Raw genomic sequence first — 12,541 nt, forward strand, 5'->3', positions numbered from 1 at the left:
AATATACCTTTGCCAAAGGAATATCAAAAATGTGCCTCTTCAATTTGTACAAAGTTTGAGTTTTTATACCAGTGCTCCAGTTTAAAATCCTTGGAACTGTAGCACTCTCACGAACAACATATTTGCCTTCAATGTAAGGGCAACACTTGAAAAACCAAACTTGGAAAGCATAAGGACAACCTAACAGCCTATAATAACCTTCATAATGATCTTTGTCATGAGCTCTTACATATTTGTTTTTCTTCTTAATCCCACTACCAATCTTCCCCTTAAAAGAGTCCAAAGTAATAGCAAACGACTTATTCCCCCAACAATATTCATGATAAAGGCCATTATCAACAATATCTATATCTTCCTTCAAAACTGCTCTATCCTCAGGACCACTCAAAAGAAAACATTGAACCAAATACAAAACAGCTAACTTGATGGCAAGCTCATCATCATTCCTCCACCTCTCACCATTAAATGCATCTTCAATACTTTTTTTGTTAATTTTTCTTACTCCAACAAGACACTCTTCAATAATACTATTGTAATCTTGCCTATAATCGATTTTGTTACATTCCCCGTGGCAATCCAAACCAGTTATCAAACTAAATTTCTCAATACTAAATCTGATCCTACGACCAGAAATATTTGCCCAAAACTTATCAAGATTAGGCTGATTAACCTCCCTCAACAACAAACTATGGGACAGTTGAGGTTAAAATGTGAAACTAGGAATACCCAAATAATGACAAAATATGGTTTCAGAAAACATCACCTTCTGCCTATCAGAAAAATGCTTATTCAGGTTTGCAATGACACTATGATTACAAGTTGCAACCAATTTAGTATTAAAATAGTCTGACTCAGCATAACAGTTTTCCCAAACCTACAAACAAAAACAAAATAAGTTACATAAACATTAAACAAGAACAAATATAAACAAAACCAAAAAAAAAAACCCACTAGAAACCCTAAAACAACCTGTAATCAGAAACAAAACCAAAAAAAAATTAAATCAATTAAAAAAATGCATAAAACTTTCAAATCAATACTAAAAAAAACTAGAATGCTTTAACAAAATCACAAAATAATGATGACAAATAATTTTCCCCAAAAAAAAAGCAAAATAGATCAACGAAAGCAAATACGAAAAAAAGAAAAAGAAACTAAAAATCAACCTTAGCTCCTTTATCCGCTTGCACTTTTCCCCCTTCATTCCATAAACTTCTGAAATTTTGGGACCACCACTTTTAGTTCTCAACCCTTTTGTTTTCCTATCTTCAACTTGATCAGAAACAACATGTTTCTTCAAAGATTTAGAACTATCTTCATTAGCTTTTTCTAGGTTCCCTTTAGGTTGTTTTCCTTTCACGGACCGACCAACAACTTTTTTCCTCATTCTCGAAATTTCCTTACAAGGCTTAGACAATTTTTTGGGTTTTTTTTGGAGAGGGAGAACATGAAGCAAAACGCATAATAGCCATCTCCAGTGACACACTACTATTTATAGAGATACAAAAACGGTAAAATTAAAATTTTGTTAAGAAAGATAAGGGAAAACGAAAATTGCTTCGTAACCTATAATCTGATAGCCATGAGATCGTGGAGATAAAACCGCTTATTTAACCAAGAAGATCATGAGAAGTTAGAGAATGGACTGAAGAGAAAAAGAGTGGATTGAAGGTGCAGGGGTTGTTTAAACGTGTAAGCTATTTCAATATATATATATATATACTAAGCTAAATGTGTAAAAAGGTAAAAATCGCCTCACTTAGAGGATACTGTAATAGTGTAATATTAAAATATATTAAACAGCAAAAAAATAGTATAAAAGAAAAGAAAAAAAAAGGCGCCTATTTTGGCACTTTACGTAAATTTCTCAATCCCTTAACTATGAAAATTATTGATGGTATTAATGATCATTATCAATATAAATTCCTCCTCATCACAAAAAAGAAAAGAAAATGGTGAAAAAGACGAGATTCCAACGATTTTCATCATATTAATATTTAGGCTATTTAAGATTTTTGCCCCTTGATTTTTTTGAGCCATTAAAAATTCCTCTGAAGTATTTAGAGTGTTATAAAGTTGGATTCTGTCTTTGCTGATGTATCTTAGTCACATCAACAGCACATGTATTTAAAAAAAATTAAAAAAAATTAAAAATCTTTTTTTATTAAAATTAATAAATTTAAAATAAATCATAGTAAATAAAAAAAATGTTAATTTTGTAAGATTTGATTTCGTTTAAACTATTTTTAGTGTAATGATTTACTCTTAATTTATTAATTTTTAATTAAAAAAAGTTTTTAATATTTTTAAATTAAACATATAGCACTGACGTGACCAAAACATATCAACAAATAAAGTGTCACGCCAGCATATCATTAGTAACATTGAACAAAATTGAACAGAAATACAACTTTACAACACCATTAATAGTTCGAGAAGCAAAAATCTTAAATAGCCAAATATTTAAATAAAAAAAAATTAAACTTTAAAGAAGGTTCCACCGAGATTTGAACTCAGGTTACGGGGACCTTAACCACATTTTGCATATCTCAACACTTTTTCTAATATTACTTAATACTACTTGTGATTTATTTTTATTTTTCAAATCAGATCATTTTTTTTGGGTCTAAAAAATTACATTAAATTGAGCTCTAAAACCCCTTTCGAGTTTTTCGTTTTTCTTTGTTTGAACCCAAAACAATATAAAATGAAATTCTAGACAGAATAGAATGATAGATTATTATAACTCAAAAGGCAAGCCTTGCCTTTACACATAAAATGAGTAAATTATACAACCTGTCAAATAAACCTAAATTGGAAAAAAAAAATACTAAATGGAATAAGAGAGACATCAAATGGTGAGAACTCTATCATTTACATGTAAGGGAAAAAATGGATTAAAAAAAACTATAGACCACTTTGTATCTTTGACTAGCCTCAAGCAACTGATCCCCACGTCCTATACAGTGTTGATTGGAGAAATGAGGAAGTGGAACAAGTTGAAACAATTTCAGAGTAAAAAAAAATATTAAAATAAATGGATCATGTAATTCTTTCTATAACCACTATGAACATAATCTTCTTCTTCTTCTTGTCAGTAGAACCTCTTCTACTCCTTGGTCCTTTTCAATCTATTGGGTCAGGGGTTTAATGAAAAGTAACTGCTAATTACCACTGTTAGCAAAATAATATCTGCCAAACCTGTACGAGGAACTCATTCTAATCACATCATGAACAGATATTTCAAATCCTCTACCGTGAGGCGAGATTGACGACCACCATTTTCATCCTCCCCAAATGCAGAAGCAACCATCTCTCTCTTCTTTTGCTGAGGAAAGGGAAAAAGAAGAACACACTGTAAGAACATACTAACAAAGCCAACCAAAATTAACTTGTGCATTTTCAATATATTTTGTTCTCTAAAACAAGAGATCCCGAATCAATACACCCCCAAGTCCATCTAGGATTCCTAAAAATACACGAGTTGATGCATTGAACTAAATTTTCAGCACATGTACTTCCCTCAATATTGAAATGTTACCAAACTTTTGCCTCACTAAACTAAGGTCGGCATGAAACCACATTCCTCATCTTTAATAGATTCTTTTTATAGTTATTGATTGCTCATAATCAGTATAAAGCCACATTCCTCATCTTTAACCGATTCTCCTTATAGTTATTGACTGCTCAGAGTCTGATCTATACATCACCATAAACAAAAAATTTCCAAACGACTAAAAAAACCATACCCAAATTCTAAAATTTCATGTATTTCTTTTGTACATTATTAGTGTGTTTTGTACCTGCAGAGCCAAGATTCGGTCCTCCACAGTATCTCTCACGGTTAACCGCAAAACTGTAACAGGACGAGTCTGCCCAATTCGATGCGCTCTATCAATTGCCTGATCTTCAGTAGTAGGATTCCACCACAGATCCAGAAGCAAGACGTGGCAAGCCGCAACCATGTTGAGACCAAGACTAGCTGCTTTCAAAGACATGATCATAACTGTGACCTGAAAGAGAAATGAAATCAAGCGTCAGAACTAACATCCTTGGAAAGAAAATGAAAATGAAAAAGAAATTAACAAAAAAATATATATACATATACATGTATATATACAACTGAACCAGTATAAATATTTTATCTGCTTTAGAATGCATAATTTAAAATGACACAGAAAGAAGGAATGATTTCCACAAACCTCAGGCATGGTGTTAAAATCCTTGACAGCTTTATCTCTGGCTGTTACTGACATTGTTCCATCAAGCCTTCTGTACTTGATTGACGAATCTTTTAGACATGCTTCAAGTAAATCCAGCATCCTCGTCCACTGGGAAAATACAATTGCTTTCTGTCCGGCAACCTTAATTGCAGTACTACACCCTTTATCAGCATCCGAACTTTGGCTATCATGAATATCCTTAGGCAGTTCAACTGCACAAGTATCTATTGAGTTCTCAACAGAGCTGGCATTTCCATCTATAGTACTCTGTACAGAACCATTATGTGGGGAACTATCCAGTGCAAAACCAATTTGAGGGGAACTATCAAGTGCAGAACCAATTTGTGCGGAACTATCCAGTGCAGAACCATTTTGTGGGGAACTATCCAGTGCAGAACCATTTTGTGGGGAACTATCCTGTTGTCCACACAAAGACTTTAGGACATCAAGAGCAGCCTTAATCTTAGAAGAATTATACAGGTGACCGTCATTACAGGACTCTCCTGTTTCAACAACTTCTTGACGAGAACAACCAGCTAAATTATCCTCACAAGACTGATCACGGAGACAACTGTCTAATGTGGCTTTGGAAAACACTGACGAGGCATTAAGCCGAGCTTTACAGTTTGTAACAGGGCACCCAGGGTCATCACCAGAAAGTTGTTCACTAAGACATTGGTTGCAAAAGACATGTCCACACTTGGCAACAACCGCATCTTCAGGTGGATCCTATTAAATAATCATCAGGTTTTCATAAGCATTCTGATATATTTGTGCTACAGGCCTAACATTAAATTCAAAAAATGAAGACAAGACTATTCGGGAAAGTTCACAAAAATATCAACCTAATGCATTCTCAAATGCGCATTCTAGCATCAACAATAAAAACAAAAGGATAAACACAATTACACACGCACACATAAGTAAACTATTGTACATACATTGCAGATGCGACAAATTGCCAAAGAAACTTCCAAACATTTCAGAAGATTTTCCTGTTCCTCTCGAGGTAGTTTCCTAGCCATCTCAACTGAAGAATTCCATAGCGAATGTGAGTCAACACCCTTGACAAGAAAGGGGTGATCACACGCTTGCCGAAGCCGCAAGAGCATCAACAAAATGTTGACATAATTTTGTTTTACGGTTCCAGCATTTGCATACTCCTGAAAAATGAGCATGTGTCCGTAATTGAGCATTACCACCATGAACAACTATAAACATGTGCAGCTACCAAATTACATAAGCACTGCCTTCCAATTTCAAACAGATGAACCACTTTAAGTGAGAAAAACAAAGGCATAGTTGCAAGAAATAAGAAAAATAAAATTAATTTTGCCATACTTCAAATTGAGCACGTGAATCAGCCTCTAATCTGGAGTAAAAATCACGCTCTTCTTTCGAAAATTCCACTTTTTTCAATTCTACATGTTTGGGTGGTAAGTTGATGATAGGTTCCCCATCAAGAAGTGTTCCTGCAGCAAGCCATTACAGATGTAAAAAAAATGGTGAGCATATCCCATGTTCATACTAAAAATGGGCCTGCCAATGTGAAGTAGTCAACAGTCTAGAGAAATTACAAAATAAAGATATTCACACAAAACAATGTTATACACCTTCAAGGTAGCTGAGACAAAATAAAGTGAGCTAGACTGGATACTAAAGTTCCTTACCGATGAGTTAGCAACAACAAGAGCTTGTCATCAAGGCTAATCTCAACTAACATGCTAATGTTTCATTCCCCTTTTTAACGGTGCCAAGTTTATTAATTCCAATGTCTAACCATAGCTCACAAGAAGAAAAATAAATCCATGTGCAAATACTAACTCTCACCTTTGGTGCGGCGTAACATGATTGTCTTCAAGACAGTTTGTAGTTTTTTGTACCCATTTGTTGGATTCTTACTAATTGGGTTCTTAATATACGAACAGAACAATTTATATGCATCATAAGGATCATATTTGAGAAATCTGAAGTAGCTATAGAGGTCGTCAATTGCATTCTGAATAGGAGTCCCTGACAAGCACCACCTCCGTTTAGCACGAAGACCCCAACAAGCCCTAGCTACCTGAGTTCTGTGATTCTTGATGCTCTGAGCCTCATCCAGGACAACCCTGAACCATCCCACCTTCGCAAGAGGGCGCGCAACAGACTCAAGCAATGCATTGTCAGATCCCTTTTTATCTGAACGCCTTTTATCAGAACCAGGAGGATTCTTCCTTTTCTGTCCCACCAAATCTTTGGGTTTTCCTTTCTCTTCATCATCTTCATCAACCCGAGGTTGCTTTGGTACTTCCATACTAACAATTGAATATGTAGTGAGGACAACATCATACTTGGCAAGCTCACTGGGATCCTTTGTTCGGTTGCTTCCATGGTACACCAATACAGAGAGACTAGCTTTGCTAGTTACCTTATTACGCAACTCATCATCCCATTGCCGCAGAACACTTGTAGGACATACTATAAGAGTTCCAGCAGCTGGTCTACCCTTTGCTAACACCAAAGGCTTCATGCTTCTCATTGGAGTTTCATTCGACATACAGAAAAGAGCGTTTGATTCTTGTTTCACTCCACGAAGTACATCATCATCTTCATCCAAATTCAAAGGTTCCACCTCATCTTGTTTTACATGACAGAGGGATGGAGGTTTTTCCTTAAGTATAAGTGCAATTGTTGATACTGTTTTCCCCAGTCCCTGAAGAAAATAATAATATGATTCCAGAAAACAAGTATTATTTTTAAGGTCTTCAAAGTCAAAACTCGAGACAGTGTCAATAAACTATGACAGGACATAAACCTGATCATCTGCTAGAATCCCCCCTGAACAATGTGTGTTGTCTGTCTCCTTCTGAACCATCCATGACAAAGCAATTCTCTGTGCAGGAAGTTGTGTAAGTTAAAAAAGGGAATGAACAAAGGAATATAAATTCTCCAAACAAAGGAAGACTAATATGATAGAAATAAAAACTGATTTCAAACCAAGGTTAAATAGCATAGAATATCAATATTTTGATGGAGAGGAGAGAGCTATGCAAGTTAGAGTTTCCACCCATAGGAATACAAGCTCACATTATATTACAAATATAATTCTGGCAAGTTGGCAACAATTGTATCATCCCGGTGTCAGATCATCCAGTGTCAGAACACCCATTTTTCTTTTCTGATTATTAGACCTACATTACCCGTAACATTAACCAACTCAAGCACTAACACCATTATCACAGTAGTGGGCAGTAGTAGTTCCAGACACACAAGCTTATCAACTAGAAAACTTCAATTTAGACCCAATAAGTAACACTTTGCAAGTGTTGCCAATAATGTGCATATGTAAGAAGAAAAACAAGGGGGACCAATTTAAACCTGATGACGAAGAAGAGGAACTGCTAAAGATCCATCTGGTGGACTAATTTCTGACTTTGGCTGTGAAAGATCCTGCATATGCAAGATGAAAGCTTGATTAGTCAAGGTACCAAATTGAAACACAGAAATGGTAAATATTATTTAAGAAACCAGTTCAAGGAAGTAGTCTATCAAAAGTACTTGTGCAATATTTAGCAAGTGCAGATTTAGTTGACTAAATATTAAAAAAAATTAATGCTACAAAATATTTACAAACAAAGATCATAAGATCCTTATCAAAACCCTATCACATTGAATTCAAGTGAAAGGAGAGCTAGAGATCAACGTTATTGAGCTAAAAGCAACATTTGTGCAACATCTGATATGCTGCATGCGTAATAACAAAGTAAAAATATTCATATCTACATGATAAAACAATTGGATCAGGAATAAGGAAATACATGATATAGATTTCTAACATGTTTAAATAGCAAAGGAAAATTTAGCATTGAGCTCTCTGCATAACACGACTACATCAATGAATGTTATACAAACCGTAACCATCCAAGTAATAATTACACTTGTTAACACTAACTAACAAAAAATACTTATCAATAACAAAGTCTGAGGACTGCAAACAGCGAGCAGATATATAAATGTCAAACTAACAAGGCAAACCTGCAATAATCGCAGGATTACACGCTCATCTTTTGCCTTAACCCTCCCTCCAACTCCCACGTGATTGTCACTGCTTGTAGAATAATGTGAAGAAACAACTGTATTCTTAAATGCTACAGACCGGTTTAAGGGTGCAGAAATGGGAGCAGGATGACTTATATCTTCAATAATGCATATATCAGAATCGTCCTCCACAATGGATTTCTCTGAAAAATTACTATGACTTGATTCTGGGCTGACCTTAGAAACTTGAGAAACAACGTTATAAGATTGATTATTGCTTATAGGGAAAGATGGAACAAAGGGCATATACTGTCCCTGAGCATTTAAACTCAGATTTCCAGTATGTACAGAGGATGTTGAGCTCATAAAGTTGTGAGGGTGGCAGAGTTTCTTAGATGCAAAAATCATGTCTTCTTTCGAATCCATTAGTTTCTCAGTCTTCTTAGTGGACAGAGAACGAGAGGAAGCAGAAAATGATGACTTTGGGTCTTTGGAAAACATTTTGGTGTCCGCTGAGAAGGATTGCTCTCTGCTAACAGCTTCATCAAGCACATTAACAGGTGGCCATATAGATCTACTAGTCACAAGCATCTCTTGAGGTCTCTCATCCTGCACTCTCTCTTCACTGTACATGTATGATTGAGAAGAAGAGAATGGCTGTGTTGGCACTTTCTCATCAATATGATAGCCATTGGCATCAAAGAAAGAGGATTCCATTGGTGAAATGTAATCATTTGCTTCAACTTCATAATGATAATTCCATCCCTCAACATCCAAGTAATTATTCATTAAAACACCTGTCTCATATTTTTCAATTCTTCCCAAATGACCATTCAATTTCATTTTAGTACTTGAGCATGCACTCTCAGTTGGAAATTCCTTATCCTTCACATGATTCTTCAACTCTTCGTTGGTTGTCAAAATTTGAGAATTACAACTACGAAAGAGCTGATCATCTATTCCCCTCTCATATTGTAAAGCTGGATAGCCACTCATAATATCATTACTTAGACAGATGGAAGACTCATTAGAAGTTATGTCTTGCGAATATAAATCATGCAAGATATTTTCTGGAGATTCCACTGTCTCTATATTTTCTCCAGAGGTACCATACTTACACAAATTTACACAAATGTTCTTAGGACCAGGGTAGGGGAAAGCACCTGCAAGCATAAGAAAAATTAGTCACTGTGACTAATAATATGCAATGGCATAAATTATATTTCCAAGAATATAATAGGAACACTTCTAAGGCCCTACAAATATGCCAAGAAACATACACTGGGGATCGATTTCAACTACTGTGTTCATGAATTGAGTTTCAGCCTCTCCCTGCGAAGTATTGACATCAAAATTTTTGCCAAAATCTGGAATGTTGTCAGCATCTCTTTGAGCAAAACTAGATGTTGTACTGCTAGTGGGTAGTGTAAAACCAGCCCTCTCTGTAAAGCAAGCTCCGTTACCTGGAACTAGAGAAATAAAGTCTTTAATACTAGCAGAATTAGTATTCACAGGAGACCCTTGAACCCTGTTGTTGCCTGACAAATCATTATACAGCGTCGAGCCAAAGGAACAACTTGATAACCCTATTTTACAATTTGAAACTCCTGAGTTGTACCAAGAGTGCACTGCACCGGGACCCATTAAATCAGTCTCTACAGTCAAATGAAATCAATATACATAATAAGAAACTATCAGTATCAGAGGAGACATAAATAAAGCATATGGCATGCAGGTAGTTGAAAGAAAACAGTGGTAGCTTGCTCTATACTACCTAGCCCAGTATTCTCTGGGTTGTCAGGGGCACCAAGAACTGCTTCACCTGGCGATGCACTTTTCAATGAATCTTCTGAACAAGTCTGTCATTGAATTACCCAAAAAATTAATTATCAAATAAATATATGCATTACAATCCAAAATGAAAATTTATTATAAAGCAAGTAAAAAAAATGTGAAAAGTGGTAAAATTACAACTATCAAAAGGAAGCTCTTTGTTCTAAAATTCGGGCAACACTCAATTTTGTAAATAAAACAATAAACCACAGCATGAAAAACAGGATGCTACTTTGGAATGTATTGACATTGTTTAAAATTCCAACACCAAACGTCGAACATTAAAAATGACACAAATGTTCATTAATCTACAAGATTTTATACAGAAACAAATTTTCTGCACTGGTCCCTAATCAATCTCAAAACTGAGATGAGAAGCCATGAACAACTGTCTCCCCTCTATATAATATTATACATCGTTATCACAAATGTAACCATAAATAAGCACCATCAGCACTGTGCCTTCCAATTCGCTCATTCACCTACTACACTTTCTGATACATCGACGGCCCCCATCACCTCTTTCAGCACACTTGTACCAGTTACAGTATGAAAAAGCACCGACTTTATCTACTCTCTGCTGTGCACTCTTCTCTTATGAACCATTTTCTCTAGACCAATTTACTCCCAGACAAAAAAAATTGACTAGTCTCCTGACAAACCATTAAAAAAGACTCCCCATACCCACTAAGCATTAACATATAAATCTTTCTAAACGCAAACATAAACAACCCAATTGATCTAACAATACCCATGTTCAATAGCTCGATGCCACTTTAAGATACAGTACAGAGAGCTCTAGCCAAAAGCCACGACAGATTTTCCAAAATCACGCAAAAAAATTCGTCCTCTAAGGCGAAATTGAGAAAGTTCAGAGCTATTTTTCCAAAAGAATTGGCACCGAAAACCTACCTGCAAAGGTTCAGTAGAATCGTTATCGCCTTTCTCATCAATAATGTCATACAACGTATCCAAATCAATAGACATACTCCCATATTCTCCATCTTCATCAAAGCCGAACTGCTCCAAACCATTCGAACTACTATCCATCAAAAAATTGGAACTCTCCCCCGCCTTCAACATCACCAATCAATCAATCAAATCCCTTCTCGAAAACCCTAACCCTAAACCACCACCCCACCTTCAGTCTCCAGAAAACCAAACAACGAATCGCTCCGATGCTTCCAGCTTTGAAACACAGATTTGGATTCAAAAATACCAACTCAAATCGCAACCTTTTTCCACGAAATCACCAAGCAAATTTCCAGAATACGATCAACAATTTGAAAGAAAGTAAAAACAAAATCTCTGATTGGCTTCCGAGAAAGTTCCCAAAACGACTCTTTTTTTTTCCCTTTGTGCTCTGTATCAGAGAATGACAAAGTCGTAGATCGTGAAAAATGTGGTGGCGTACGATTAAATAAGGGTTTTGGCCATGTGTGCGTAGGTTAACGACTTTTCTGTGTGTGTGTTTTTTTTATGGTCTTTTTATTTTATTTTTTATTTATTTATTTTTGTTAACGTGACCGAGGAAGGTCGGTCAGGTCAGGTGCGCAAATTGAAGAAATTCGCTACTGTACGCCGTGCTCTTTTTCGCACCGAAACCAGAATGACGTGGACTACCGGTGATCACGGTGTCACGCGATTCTTAGCGCGTGCATTAATTTTTTAACTTTTTTTTTTTTCAATTTATTAGAGCACTCCCATCCGGTGTTCTACTCCAACCTTTAAAATACCTCCAAAAAACACACATTTTTCTATTTTACCTCTAAGTTTTACATTTTACCCTACATCAGATTCTCTATTTTTTTCTCTATATCATTTAAATATTATATTTTCAAACATTTTTTATTCATTTCAAATATTTTTTATTACTATCAATAATATCCTAATATATTTTAATATTATAATATTGGGTTAAAGGATGAATAGTATACATTAAATATAGCTTGGTACTGTATAGCTTTATGTAAAAATATTTGTAAAATACATCATCCAATATATACCCATTTTTGTTAGTTTTAGTTATTTTTTACATATTTTGGTAATATAACTCACCCAATGTGAGTGCTCTTAGAAGAGTAGTTTAGCTAAGATACAAATTCAAATTACTTAAAAAAAGAAAATACAAATTCAAATTATTTTTATTCCTAAAGTGAACCAATTGTTAAAAATTTATTTATTTGGGGTCACAATTGTAAATATAAAAATGTGTGATGGGTCATTATATAAATGAGTCAAATTTATGTGGTCTATTTTTGAATAAAGTTTATGACTTAAGGGCATGATTGTCATGATTTTTATATGTGGATACCATTGAGACAATTTCTGATTTGATGAGGGGCCAAATTAGAAATAGTAAATAAATTATTAATTACTGTTTTTCCAGTTATTAATAAAGAGGTAGGTCCCCAGTTTTGCATCGCTTCACATATCGTATTCTTGAATCCCCATCATCAAGAAAC

General features: G+C 35.0%; 1 protein-coding gene across 1 annotated transcript; it reads right to left on the reverse strand.

Moving 5' to 3' along the window:
- Window positions 1-2,722: 2,722 nt before the first annotated feature.
- Window positions 2,723-11,458, reverse strand: LOC133802141 (helicase-like transcription factor CHR28). The gene is made up of 12 exons (XM_062240410.1): window positions 10,989-11,458; window positions 10,018-10,102; window positions 9,524-9,898; window positions 8,241-9,406; window positions 7,584-7,655; window positions 7,021-7,098; window positions 6,054-6,918; window positions 5,565-5,695; window positions 5,165-5,386; window positions 4,203-4,952; window positions 3,804-4,013; window positions 2,723-3,328 (listed from the first exon to the last, which is right to left on the reverse strand). Exons 1-12 carry the CDS (start codon window positions 11,157-11,159, stop codon window positions 3,224-3,226), a joined length of 4,230 nt encoding a protein of 1,409 aa, XP_062096394.1. The 5' UTR covers window positions 11,160-11,458; the 3' UTR covers window positions 2,723-3,223.
- Between the last annotated feature and the right edge of the window lie 1,083 nt (window positions 11,459-12,541).

The sequence above is a fragment of the Humulus lupulus genome, chromosome 9 (genome assembly GCF_963169125.1).
Source record: "Humulus lupulus chromosome 9, drHumLupu1.1, whole genome shotgun sequence".
NCBI classification, from domain to species: Eukaryota; Viridiplantae; Streptophyta; class Magnoliopsida; order Rosales; family Cannabaceae; genus Humulus; species Humulus lupulus.

Bases quoted from the DNA above. Each gene is read 5' to 3' on its own strand.
- LOC133802141 (XM_062240410.1), bottom strand. From the start codon at position 11,159: ATGTTGAAGGCGGGGGAGAGTTCCAATTTTTTGATGGATAGTAGTTCG. The intron at 10,103-10,988 runs GTAGGTTTTCGG...ATTCAATGACAG, and splicing joins ATTCTACTGAACCTTTGCAG to ACTTGTTCAGAAGATTCATT. The intron at 9,407-9,523 runs GTATGTTTCTTG...TTATGCTTGCAG, and splicing joins AGTTGAAATCGATCCCCAGT to GTGCTTTCCCCTACCCTGGT.